Source organism: Mesocricetus auratus, unplaced genomic scaffold, assembly GCF_017639785.1.
Source record: "Mesocricetus auratus isolate SY011 unplaced genomic scaffold, BCM_Maur_2.0 Super-Scaffold_6730, whole genome shotgun sequence".
Classification (NCBI taxonomy): Eukaryota; Metazoa; Chordata; class Mammalia; order Rodentia; family Cricetidae; genus Mesocricetus; species Mesocricetus auratus.
The window spans coordinates 15,510,352-15,524,626 of record NW_024429184.1 but is presented as its reverse complement, the minus strand read 5'-3'; the positions used below and the strand labels follow the sequence as shown (position 1 = coordinate 15,524,626).

The 14,275-nt window shown below is 43.6% G+C and overlaps 1 protein-coding gene across 3 annotated transcripts in view; it reads right to left on the bottom strand.

Moving 5' to 3' along the window:
• The window catches only part of Gne (glucosamine (UDP-N-acetyl)-2-epimerase/N-acetylmannosamine kinase), a 53,825-nt gene that overhangs the window by 11,782 nt on the left and 27,768 nt on the right, over positions 1 to 14,275 (bottom strand). For 2 of the 3 annotated variants that reach the window (XM_040739188.1, XM_005078763.4), the window contains exons 3-5: positions 11,972 to 12,423; positions 7,700 to 7,852; positions 4,414 to 4,626 (exon numbers count right to left, since the gene is read on the bottom strand). In XM_040739188.1, the coding sequence (XP_040595122.1) occupies positions 4,414 to 4,626; positions 7,700 to 7,852; positions 11,972 to 12,423 (818 nt within the window). The remainder of the gene's footprint in view (positions 1 to 4,413; positions 4,627 to 7,699; positions 7,853 to 11,971; positions 12,424 to 14,275) is intronic. The other variant, XM_040739203.1, reaches the window with a different exon arrangement.

Here is a 14,275-nt window from a genome sequence, read left to right as displayed (position 1 = left end):
TCAGACAGGTGAATGTTTGCTTGGGTTTGGTTTAAGAGATACGGTCTTACTATGTTGACCTGGCTGGCTTCTAACCTGTGGCACTTCCCGAGTCTCCCCTAAGTGATAAGATCACAGGTGCATGCCACCATACCTGGGTAGGGTGAATTAATCTAACACTGACAAACTGTTTTCCTACCTACCAACTCCATTCTCAACTAGGCAGTCAGCAGCCACATAGGGCTGGCCAGTCATCAGGCAGATATTTTCTCTTGGCCAGTGAGAGAGAACATCATGAACAACCAGATATCCAACAGGCTTGGCTAAGAGGAACAGAAGAGAGGTGGCTGGAGAGAAATGAGGGGCCAAAGGAGAAAGCCTTTCCCAAAATGGGAGAGCAAGCATGTTTGAAGAAGTTGGACACCTACACAAGAGAAGGGCTGACTGGAGCGGGCAGGTCCCAGAAGAGGCAGGAGGAGTAGAGATTTTGTGCATAGGGAAGAGATGAGCAGGAAATATGCAGGGATCTTGGTGTGGCACACACACTTACAGAAGTGCAGTGACAGGAAGCACAGAGACCACACTGCCAAATCCATCTCAGAGTTCTGGGACTACAGGCATGTGTCTCCAGGCCTGTGCTCTTACTTGGGCCCACAGCAGCTTTCAACAGCCTCTCCTGGAAGTGGCTTCCTTCTGGACTCTAATGATATCAGTCTTCTGGCTTTCCTATGACATCACTGAATGTTCCTTTTTGCTTTGCTTTTCTGGCCTCTACTTCACTGTTGAACACTTTCCTGGGCTGCATTTCCTGCCCTATTTAGACATTCTCTCTGGGTAATGTCGTTAGTTCCCTGGTTTTAAATACCATCTATAGCAGAAGACTATTATGCTCAATGTCTTTTTTTTTTTTTTTTGTAGTACTAGCGATGGAAATTTTACCCAGGGATATGATTGTCTACCCAAAAGCTATTCTTCACTTCCCTTGCAACTAGATGTAGCCTGTGATGACTAGGTTATGATGGATGTGAGAGGAAATGGTTACAACTAACCAGTTAACCCCTCCTTCCTTTCCTCCAAATGGCTAAATACAGACGAGGCCAAAATAAAGGCTAGAGCACCACCAAGAACACAGGCTGATTTTTATGGCAGTGGAGCTGCCACACCGGGAAGAAAGAAAAACCCAACTTCCTGCTGTGTAGGGGTCTCTGTTACAGCAAGTGAGGCGATGCCCACTACACACCATCTACAACCACCAGTTCTCAAATTACCTCCATCTCTAAGTTTCCCTGACACAGCCCAGCTCCTTGTCTTATCTATCGGCTTTGATGATCCAACATGGCAACAAGAAAACTCTTACACTCCTTCCCCAAGCTGGCTTTCCTTCAGGGTCCCACGTCATGAAAGTAACCCTCCTGCTCAGTACAAAGTCTAAGCCTTGCCATTGGTTCTCCTCCTCCATTTGCTGCTTGCAGGCACTAGTAAACTTGGTAACACAACCCAAATGCAACGTCTCTATCTTTAGTACACCACTGTCTTTCTCTGGGTCTCTATTGCTGCGAGGAAACACCATGACCAAAGCAACTTGGGAGGAAAGGGTTTATTCAGCTGATGCTTCCAGGTCACAGTTCATCACTACAGGGGTCAGGACAGGAACTCACGCAGGACAAGAACCTAGAGAGGCAGGAGCTGATGCAGAGGCCATGGAGGGTGCTGCTTACTGGCTTGCTCAGCCTGCTTTCTCATAGAACCCAGGACCACCAGCCCACAATGGCCTGGGCCCTTCCCCATTGATCACTAATTAAGAAAATGTCCTGCATGCTTACCTATAGCCTGATCTTATGGACACATTTTCTTAATTGAGGTTCCCCTCTTGGGCAGGAGGTCCTAGGGTGTATATATAAGAAGGCAAACTGAAGCCATAAGGAGCAAACAGTAGTTTTCTTCCATGGCATCTGCTTCAGTTCCTGCCTCCAGATTCCTATCTTGAGTTTCTGCCCAGCTTCCCTTCATGATAAACTATAAGCTGTAAGAGGAAATAAACCCCCTCCACCCCCAAGGATTTGCCAGAGCAAAAGAAAGCAAAGTAGGGCATAAATATTTTAACTTATAAAAATCTGTCTCAGTTGGGGTGGTAGCTCATGCCTTTAATCTCAGACTTAGGAGACAGAAGCATGTGGATTACTGAATTTGAGGCCACCCTGGTCTACACAGCAAGTTCCCGGAAAGCCAGCGCTCCATAAAGAGACCCTATTGCGGAGGGAGGGGGGCTCTTGTTTTTTGGGTGGAGGGAGAAAGGGGGTATCTCTATGTAGTTCTGGGGGTCCTGGAGCTTGCTATGAAAAATAAGTTGGTCTCAGCCCACAGAGATCCTCCTGCCTCTGCCTCCAAGGAGGGTGCCATCACACCTGGCTCTCGACTACTTCTTAGCTAATAGTTTACAATCAGGCTGACCCTTCTGTTTCTCCAGTATCAAGATCGTTTGTACCTTATGGCCCTGGCATGGGTGTGTCATCGGCTTCTGACTGCTCTCAGCTCTAAGTGTCATCTTTTAAAGAGGCCTTTCTTAGCATTAATGTAGCCCACCCCATTACCTTGCAATACAGTCTACATGGCACCTAGAGATCCTATTAGCTTCCTTTTGGGCTGCTTGCTTATCTTCCCTACCCTACTGAAATGTCAATTATACAAGAGTTCAACACTTGGCAGTCCCTACAAACTGCCACGAAGTTCTGTTGGGTCTGCCTGTCCTTCTGAGTTCTGATTCAGAAAAGCATAACTTCCCTTTTCCTCCTTTTCTGTTTCTTTTGGATGCTAGCTAGAGCCAAAGCACCCTTTCTTCCGGTAATTTGGGCTTCCTCACTCCTTTTCCTAAAGCTTTCCTCCCACCAGGAGACACTGAGAGCTCTTTCGATTGCTTCCTCAAAGGCAGGGTTTCACATAGCATATGCTGGCTTTGAGCTTGCTATTTGGCCAAGGACACCTTGAACTTCTGATCCCTTTTCCAACTGCTAGGATTACAGGAATGCACCATCATGCCGTGGTGCTGGGAACGGAACCCAGGCTTCATGCATGCTGGGTGACTCTACCAACTGTGCTGTATCCTTAGCTCCTTAGTCTGGTACTGCATATCCAGTGCCTCACACAGTGTTTTCTTTGCTTTCCTTTTTAAATTTAGTTTATGTGCACTGGTGTGAGGTGTCAAATCCCCTGGAAATGGAGTTACAGACAGTTGTGAGCTGCCATGTGGATGCTGGGAATTTAACCCGGGTCCTCTGGAAGAACAGCCAGTGCTCCTAACCTCTGAGCCATCTCTCCAGCCCCCTGTATTTTCTTAGCAAATCTGAAAGAATTTCTATCCTGGATTTCTCTTTTCCCTATAAAACAGGAAGTAAAGGAATAGTCTGGGAATGACATAAAGATAATGGAATCATAGGGTAGCAATGAAAAAGAATGGAAGAAACAGCAGAGCTAGAACCAATCTCCTTAGTTCTAGTCCAATTCTTTTTCCATTAATGACATGCACTTTCCCAATAGCTATGGATACATATTTGCACATATACAACATTAGAGCCCAAATAATACTAATACCATACCTAGATCAGCTAGCATATGCATTAATAAGCCTACTTACACTTTCATTACTTAGGACTGTCACTGCAAGGACACTCACCAGGCTCAGAATACAGACTACCATTCATACACTCAAGACACATTCAACTACAGTCTCTCTTAAACAGGGCCAAAGACCATAATTATGAACCATTTAGTTCTAATTGATTTTACAAAGAAATAAAATGCAAATAGAGCTATGAATGTGGCAATCATTTTTTTTGTTTTGTTTTGTTTTTTTCGAGACAGGGTTTCTCTGTATTATTTTGGAGCCTGGGCTGGAACTTGCTCTGTAGACCAGGCTGGCCTCGAACTCACAGAGATCCACCTGCCTCTGCCTCCCAAGTACTGGGATTAAAGGCGTGCGCCACCAACGCCCGGCTAATGTGGCAATCATTTGTGTTATTTATAAATATTAAGCTACAATTGGTCATTCACGTCACTCACCTACTTGTTCACAAACATATAGCCAGATATACCTAAGTACATAAAGAGAATCAGTTTTCCTTGACAGGTTATCTGATCCCAAGTGGTCAGCCCCAACCACATACAAACAAGCAACAGCAAATGGATCCTCTGTGTGTGTGTGTGTGTGTGTGTGTGTGTGTGTGTAACAATAAATCAGAAGAAGTCATGAACTTGAGAGGGAGTGGGGGAAACGGGAGGAGATGGAAAGGGAAGAGGGATAGAAATGATGTAAATACAGTACTCATCTGTGAAGTTCTCAAAAAATGAAAACAAGTGAATTTTAAGAATGTGATCAGCACCAGTCCATCACAGGGCTACAGGGATGCTGTCAGCTGAGAGACAAGCAAAGGTAAACACCTGTTTCTCTTCCTATCTGGCGTGTTCCCAGGTTGATCACAGGTGTTCCAAAAGCGCCAACCTCTCGAACTCCACAGCTGCTATTGCCAATCATACAGCCAGCATGGGCAACCAGCTGTATAAACTGGTCAAATGGGACATGCTTGACTGCACGAAAATTGGGATGATGCTCAACACCCTTCTTCCGCATCACTCGAACCATCTCCTTGCTCCCTGTGAAATGAAAGATCGAATGATTGAATGCAGCCATTTAATGAACGAGACATTTTATTGGCAAGTATACCCAATCCTCATACCAGTTATTGGGAAAACAGTCACTTGGATCACTCCCTCCCTCACTCGTCTTTCCGTTCTTTTGGTGCTGGGGTTTTCATGAGCAGCACATGACATGTGTGGTCAGCTCTGCATCTCATCTAAGCTCACACGGTAGCAGCTGAGGGCTTCAAACAGAGCTTAGCAAAGTAAGTATGTCTTATTAACACCTCAGTATAAACTTGCACCTTAATTAAGAGGCTAAAAACAAGCCAGCAGCTTAGGGTTTGTTTGTTTGTTTGTTTGGGTTTGGTTTTTTCGAGACAGGGTTTCTCTGTGAAACAGCCCTTGCTGTCCTGGAACTCACTCTATAGACCAGGCTGGCCTCAAACTCAGAGACCAGCCTGCCTCTGCCTCTCTAGTGCTAGGACTAAAGGTGTGAGCCACCAACACTTGGCAAGCCAGCAGTTTCTTAGCAGGAAGGTCACAGACTCCATACATGAGCCGATCAGAGTAGCTTTGCTTCACTCTGCTCACATTTTCACGAATACAAACTCCCGCCTTTGTGAACTACACTCCAAGGCAGGATAGGGTAGGATACCACAGTTGGTATTTCAAAATACAGCACTTTAAAACAATTTAAAGATATGAGAAAAAAATTAATCTCTCTCCCTCCCCTGTCTTCTTTTCTTGTGTGTGTGTGTGTGTGTGTGTGTGTGTGTGTGTGTGTGTGTGTGTGTGTGTGTGTGTTCTCACATCTCTGTCTTCCAAGGCTGGAATCACAAGGAGGCCACCATGCCCCGCAGGCATCTACTCTGCACAATGAACCTAAACTCCTGCCCACTTTTACATGGCTAGCTCTTAACTACTGAGCCATCTCCCCAGCTTCTTCCTTAGTTTTGAGGGGTAGAAATTTCTAAAAGAGACTTCTTAACTTATGTATGTGTATGTGTCTGCCTGTGCAAGTTCATGTGTACTTCATACATGCTGAAGCCCATGGAGGCCAAGAGAACATCAAATCCCCTTGGAATTGGAATAGAGACCACTGTGAGCTGCCGTATGGGAACAAAAGCCAGCTACACTGCATAAGCAGAACACTTTTAACCCAGCTACACTGCATAAGCAGAACACTTTTAACCCAGCTACACTGCATAAGCAGAACACTTTTAACCCAGCTACACTGCATAAGCGGAACACTTTTAACCCCTGAGCCACCTCTCCAGTCCCAATTCCTTCATTTTTTAAAACAAGGTCTTACTATGTAGACCAAGTTGACCTGAAATTTTCCCCTTAGAATAAAAAAAACTTTAGTTTTATTCCTTTTTACTTATGTGTATATATGGGTGACTCTGTGGGGTATGTTCCTGTACATGAAGGTGCTTATGGAAGCCAGAGGGGTTGGATGGATCCACTTTGGAACTGTAACTATAGGAAGTTGTGAGCTGCTCAACATGTGTGCTCAGAAACAAACCCAAATCCTCTAAAGAAAAGCACAAGCATTTGACCCTTGAGCCTCTTCTCCAGCCCTGGCCAGGAACTTTTGATCCTCTGCCTCTGCCTCCTAACTGCTAGGATTACAGGTGAGTGCAACCACACCAGGCCTCTGCTGTTCTATTCATTCTCTTCTAGCCGTAAGAGGACAAGTGGTTCACCTGACCATACAACACTCACCAATGGACAGAAGTCATCAGCCACCAGAAGCTGTTTTTAAAACTTTTGTGCGGCAAGACGGCTCAGGATTCCAACTCCCTAGAAGATAATTGGTCACCTCCCTCCCTAAATGCCAACCCTCATCTACAATTACAGGAGAATATGGAGTTCTGGGAGGTCTCCTCTCTGGTTTGAAGCCTAAGCCACAAGCACTAGTCTAGTCTTCCCAAGAGTCCACCTCCCGAGAACTGCAGGCACACAGGAGCACCGAGCCAGGCACTGACAAAGTTCAGATGCTCCATGGACAGCAGAGGCATGTGCAGGGACATGAAAGTAAAGGAAAAGTAATTAAAGGACTTTTCCTTTAAATCAGAGTGCCCTTTTCTTTGGGTTGGTGTCCCAAGGGATCCTTTCCTTTGGCTCTGAGTAGCTGTGATTACAAATGCATACCACATTACTCATCAGGGTCCATTTTTTTTAAATAGAAGAAAACTATCTCTAATTCTAAAGTGTACACATTCCAGAAAGTTACTACAAATGGAACACATCACTAGGAGGTACCTATACAGAACTTAAAGTGTCCAAAAGAACTATAAAGAAATACTGATGTATTACCTGTCAAAATCTGGGTTGAGAGTCCTGTTTCTTCTAACAGAAAGGTTCTTTTGGAGTAAGAGGATACTATCTTAGCATTTCAAAGAACAGGTCCCACTCTGTTACCAGGAGACTCCTAAGAGCTCTGCAGGAGTAATGCCAGCTATAACAACCAGGACTTGACAATCCTTTAGTGTCGGCCCTCCCCTGACATCTGTCTTCTGTATCTCACACCCCCTCACTCGCCTCAGCTCTCACTCAGCACTAAAGTTCACAGCTATTAGGCAGGTGACCAGCTACAGCAGGCTTGAGGATTGACAGGCTGGGGACTTCAGATCCAAACCATTTAAGCTCAAGATTATACTTTGAAGCATAGCTAACATAAACAGGAAAGAAAACAAAAATCAACAATAAAGGTGATCTTACTGCAGCTAGCAGCATCATTACTTGCCTGAGGACACTTAGCCTCTAATGTGTGTGTCTCACAGCCCCTAGAGTTTGTTTTCAGTGAAAACTAGAGAGAAAAGACGAGTAAATAAGCATGAGAGCAAACTGCAGATCAGTGAGATTCTTACAAAATGTTTACTTCCTTTGTTTCTACTAGAGTTGGCTAAAACAACACAGCATTTTGATCTACCGTGAGATAGGTAACCTTGGGCTGGGATGCATTTCCGAAGGGCCTTCAGTGACAAGATGGGCAAGAGAAGGCTACAGTCACAAGAAGAGGCAAGTAACAGAAATTAAAGTTTGGAAAGGCAGATGGCATAATTTCATTTTTAAGTTTCATTACCTGCATCAATGTTTGGAAACAGAACTAGGGTCCTCTTGTTAAATGAGATAAGTGCATCCAGTGTTAATTCAAACATCTTTATGGAATGCTTAATGTCAGTGGTCACAGGGTGCTGCAGTGCAACAATGTAATCTTTACATTTTACATCATCACCTGTTTAAAGAAAGCCGAACCACAGGGCTTCATTAGTTAACACTCTTCTTGCTGTTGTTGTTTGTTTTTTGAGGCAGGGTCTCACTATGTAGTCTTGGCTGGCCTGGAACACATTTTCAAAAGTGAAAAGGGAGAGAGCAGTTCCTATGACGACTAGCAGAAGTCTAAAGGATGAGCTAATGTAAGTGCAGATAATCTAAGTGCCTATACCATACCTGATAAGGTAATACAGTGCACAGCTACACTCTAAACCACAGCGGCAACACATGGGGCTGTAACATGAAGATGCTATCCCTACAGCAGCAGCCAGAGCACAGATGTCTATGAAGACGGTAAGCTACAAAGGACACAGTCTCCTCTCAGGATCTCCTCACCCTGCATCCTTCATCTTCATTCTTTTCTACCTGTTACTTGAAAACATTTAGAAGGCAAGTCTCTGATCTCTGGGCTTTTCAGAGGAGTTTCTTTGAGATCCAGAGGACCCCCCTCCCCCCCCCACACACCCATGGATCTGGGAATTAAACCCAGACTTTACTAATCACATCACCAGTCACGTCCTTAGCCCTGAGGGTCGGGATGTTAAAGAGCTTCTCTAGTCCCACGTTACGGATCATTCTGTACAATTTATTGATAAGTAGTAAGCAGAAGCCTCAGGAAGAAGTCTAGCAGATTACTCCATGAGTGATTTCTACTTTTCATTTACCTTCTAATTTGTAATTTTTTAAAACTTTGTTTCATGTATTATCAGTATTAGTGAGGGTCATATGCACATTATGGCCTGTAGAAGATAACTTGCAGTAATCTCCTTCCATCATATGGGTTACTGCAGACATCAAACTCAGACCGGGGGTCAAGTGCTCTTAACAGCTGAGCCATCTCACCAGCTTGCTTTCTTTCTTTTCTTTTCTTTTCTTTTTTTTTTTTTTTTGGAGACAAGGGTCTAATATATTCCAGGTTGGCCTTGAACTCAATATAGCTAAAGATTACCTTGAACTCCTGATCTTCTCCAAAGTGCTAGGATTACAGGCATGTGCCACCAATCCTGACTAGGTATTTTTTGTTTGTTGTTGTTTTGTTTTGTTTTTTAATTCTGAGAAAGAAAGCTCAAGCCATTGAGCCATCTATCCCAGGCAGCGAAGACTGATATCTACTGTTACTAATATTTTCACGGGATCATATTAATGCTCAGGCGGTAGAACTGCATGTTATACGTGACCTGCACAATTTTACTTTCCTGTTAACAGAATAAAAACAAAACAAGTTGCTAGGAGAGAAGAAAATTGTTTCATTTGTACAAAATTTATTGTTGCTAGATACAGTTTTGGTTCACTGACTTGTGGTTTTCTTTTTAGCCAGTTTAAAAATAAAACAAGAAGCTGGATGTTGTGTGCACACTTGAAGCCCAGCATGGGAGAATGTGGCAGGAATGCCACAACTTTGAGACTAGCAGGATAACTAGAGCTATATAGCAAGGCTATGCCTAAAAATAAAGAAATAAATATAAAAACCCGAAATCCAGGTTTTGCTCTTTCCATAATGAAGTATAAATGGTCAAATAGGGCTTTAAGTTTGTACTTATAATCTTATTGCAGTGTTTCTTTGATTTTTAAAAAATTAGTATTCTTTTGTGGGCCTGATGTGGGGGAGTGGACATGCCACTGTGTACATGGGGAGGTCAGAGGGCAGTTCTGTGGAGCCAGGTCTCCTCTACCTTACGTGGGCTGTTGGGGCTGCACTGGCAGGGGCAGACCCTGGTCCCGCCGGGCCATCTCGCTGGCTCTGCACTCTTGCTTTCTTATAGTTACTTTTTATTCATTAGTTTCTAATAGACATATTTTCCATGATAAAGGGAAAGCCAATGGTATGATCAGAGCAGAATGGAGGAGTATTTACTCAAAACCCATGAAAGGAGAAAAGAGACAAGTTCACTCTATCAGCACTATCTAGATGAGATCCTTGATGGCTGCACATCTATCCAAGGATAAGACACTTATAAAATGGATCAATTCCCTTTCTATTGTAATATGTCTAGTGAAAAATGTAGCTAATTTGGGCTCATCAAGAAGCTCAGTGGGTAAAGGTGCATGCTACTGAGCCTGACACCTCAGCCTGAGCCCAGGGGTCCACAAGGTGAAAGAATCGACTTCCACAAAGAGTCCTCTGACCTCTGAGGGTACTGCAATGCACACATACAAAGTAAAAACGGGGGCTGGAGAGATGACTCAGTTGGTAAACTGCTTGGTGTGCAAGCATGAGGACCAGTGTTCAGATCCCTAGAACCCACATTTAAAAAAGGTAAGAAACAAACAAACAAACAAAAACAAAAAACACACAGGTTTGAGCCAGGCATGGTGACACATACCTTTTATTACAGGACTCAGAAAGAAGGCACAGGAAGGAGGAGCTCTGTAAGTTCAAGACTGCATAACAAGTTCTAGGCCAGCTATGTCTGCATAGCAGACCCCGTCTCAAAACAACAACAACAAAAAGCAGGTATGTCACTATTCGCCCATAATCCCAGCACTGAGGTGGAGGGACGTGGGACGCTCTGGGGCTTGTTGCCTAGACAGTCAGTTGCAGTTTCAGTGAGAGGCCACGTTTCAAATAATAAGCAACACAGGAAAACCCTGAACATCAACCTCTGGCCTCCACAGACACGTGTGCACACACAAAAGTAAAATGACAATTTTCCATACTGAAAAACAAAATGCCGTTGAGTGGTGGGGTATCCTCTAATCTCAGCACTCAGGAGGCAGAAGCAGGGGGAATCTCTGAGACGGAAACCAGCCTGGTCTACAGAGTGAGTTCCAGGACAGTCAGGGCTGTTATACAGACAAACTCTGTCTTGAAAAACCAAGAAAAAAGGAAAAGTACCCTAAGTTCACACCGGAAAATAATATAACAAATTACTTTTACCTACTTTCTAGCCTTTCCACTACTAGAGCTTTTCCAGGGATGAGTCACATCCCACACAGTTTACCGCATACCTCCGGTAACACCGATGCCTGTAGCACACGTGCATGCGTGTGCACCCGTGGAGGCCAGAGGGCAACTTCTCCCTCCGTTGCTCTCCATCTCCCCTCGAGACAGTCTCTCTCACCAAATCCAGAGCTGACCAATCCAGCTGGACTCAATAGCTTTCCGACTACCCCCACCCCACCCCCCACACCAGGCTAGGGCAAAGGCACACCTCTACAGCTGGCTTTTTGATGTGGGTTCTTAGGGATCAAACCCGGGTCTTCATGCTTGTATGCCAAACATCTGACCCAGTGAGCCATCTCCTCCTTTCCCCCATTTCTTGATAAAGAAAGAACTGCGCTCACAGACAGGTATGGTACAATGTGCCTATTGTCCTAGCACTTAGAAGGTAGATGCAGGAGGGTCAAGAGTTCAAGGTTATCCTGAGATATATAACAAGTTCAAGACCAGACTACACTAGATCCTGTCTCAAAAAGGGAAAAAGAAAAAGAAAAGAAAGTGAAAATGGAAGGCCAGCAGGTTAAAGTGCTTAAGTCTGTTGACCTGGGTTCAATCCCTAGATCATTGTGTGACTCCAGAAGTTTGTCCTTTGACCTCCATACATACGTACATCACATTTTGAACATGTATACACACAATAATAAAATTAATGTTCAAAAAATTAATCGAGGGGGTTGGAGAGATGGCTCAGTGGTTAAGAACACTAGCTGGTCTTCCAGAGGTCCTGAGTTCAATTCCCAGCAACCACATGATGGCTCACAACCATCTATAATGAGATCTGGTGCCCTCTTCTGAACTGCAGGGATACAATGCAGACAGAACACTGTATACATAGTAAATAAATCTTTTTAAAAACTGTTAAAGAACTATCCTTGTGAATATTACTCACTAAAATATTTAGTGGAGTAAAAGCATTCCACATGTACAAACACAGCATGGATTTTAAAATCAATTCAGTGTTCCTGTTTTATAGAGAACCTTGGAGGTAAAGACATACCACAAAGCAAGAACTGTGAAGTAAAATCTTAGCTATCTGGTCTCTAATGGAATTATTGTATCCACGAGTTTCCAAAGACTGAAATATACCCAACACTTTCTGACAAAAACAACCATTAGCCTGAATAAGTTTGACATACATACCTAGCCACATCCGAATGATGCTCATATAGTCTTTGTTCTTGGCTGAGAGCAGTTTGTCATAGGAAGGGCAGCCAGCCAAGAGGATGCGGTCGTGGTCCTCACACATGGATATCAGGTGTTGTTCCGCACTCCTGGTGCAGCACACATGGTAATGAGCCAGCTTTGTTATGGCATGTCTGATAGAGTCATCAATAGTCCCACTGACCTCTCCTCCTTCAATGTGAAGGATTCGGATGTTCATCAAGGCAGCAGATGTAGCCAGGGCAAGGGCATCAAATCGGTCTCCATGAACAATCATGATGTCAGGCTTCAGGCGATTAAGGACATCTGGTAGCTTCACTAGAGCTAAGCCTACTGACTCTACCATGGCTGCTTCATCTTCCCCTCTAACGATCGTGTGTAGCCTGGTGTTAATGTCAAAGTCATCTTGCTCAATCATGCGATATGTGTTTCTAAAGCAGGAGCAACAAGGACACATGTTTTTACAAATGAAAGCAGTGATACTAGCCCTCAAGGGAGATACCAGTTTACATTTTTGCTTGCTAAAACAAATAACTACTAATAAAGAGCAAAGCCCATAAGTGTACTTCTACCTGATTCATACTGTTACACAGTCAGTAGCTATTGCCCAGATCGAGATAAAGCCTCCCTTGGAAGGCTCAGCTGTGCCTCTCCCAGGCAGAACCAGGAGGGAAAAAATATCGAGGGAGACATTTTCTTTTGGGTAGAAAGAAATCCAACTTTTAATAATGATCAGGCCTTTTACTTTTTATCACTCGCCTATTTTTTTAAAGACAAAATCGACATTTTAAAGGGGAGAGAGGTTAAACAAAGCTCTTTTTTTTAACCCAAAATTAGTTAATTAATTAATTAATTAAAAGGCAGGGAACCAGGATGCCTGAAATAGCACTATACTATACATTTCTTCTAATTTGTAATTAATCTTTAATTAGTATGCAAAAAAGTAATGGGGTCATCGCATTTGACACATGCTGTGGTCTGTCCTTACGGCCCTCACCCTTCCTCCTCCCCAGTCCCTGGTAGTTCCTTCTGCTTTCCTGTCACATAGAGTCCCTGGCCCTCTCCTGTCCCTCTCCCATCGAGATTCATCCTCCCTGCAGTCCACTTTCTACTTTTGAGTCTATGTATATAACATATATGAGCTTATGTATTAATTTAGAACTATATTCTGCGTGAGAAAGCAAACAGGCTGTCTAGTCTGTCTTTCTGAATCTGGCTTATTTTACTTAAGATAATTCTCAGCAGTTCCATCCATTTTTCTGAGTCATCATTTCATTTTTTTATGGCTGATTAAATCCACCGTCTTGCACACCACATTTCCATTATCTATTCATCTACTGGTCAGATCCAGGCTGGTTCCATTAACTGTCTATTGTGAATGGTGTGATAATAAGCATGGGTATGCAAATGTCTGCAGTGAACTGACTCAGCTTCCTGACAAGTACTGTGTTTAATTTCCAGTGATTTCGTTCCTAGTTGTCTTTTTGTGATTGAATGAGTGATTGTTTCTCACCCCTCTGCCGTGCGTGTGCGTGTGTGTGTGCGTGTGTGTGTGTGTGTGTGTGAGAGAGAGAGAGAGAGAGAGAGACAGACAGACAGACAGACAGACAGACAGACAGACAGACAGACAGACTAGGGACTGAGCCCGGGGCCTCCTGAATGATAAGTAAGTACCGCACTATATCACTGCACTATACCCCAAAGGCTGGTTTTATTTCTTATTGTGAGACAGGTCTCACTAAGATGTCTAAGTAATCCTGAACTTAAAATCCTCCTTCCTACATTTTGAGAGTAGATGGGATTACAGGCCTGCACCATGACATCTAATATTTTAAGAATATTTTTTCAGAGCTTGTCAGGGATAGTTGTGGGAGAACTGACCTCATATGAGCTGTTCTGAAACTCATAGAAACTGTACTTGTTTTTCTCAAAAAGTATTTTGTAATGTAAGTTGAATATTTACTCCTAAAGCCTCCCAGCACTACAGGCCATACATTTATTTTATGGTGCAAGAAAATGATACATAAAATGATCCCTTTAGCTTTTGTATTTTCTCTGCATTTTCTCACTTCTCTGTAGATCATCAATTTCCCCCACGGGGAAGGTTCTATGCGGGCAGGGACTTTGTTTTCTTGCGCTGTGCACAGTTCCTGTGTGTAGGAACTACCTGCTGACAGAGTAAGTCAATCTACAGCATGCTGCCTATACTCACTTCATTTCTTTTCACACTCAACCCTGTACAATTTTTAGATTCACTTTTTAAATTTACGTGTGTGACTATTC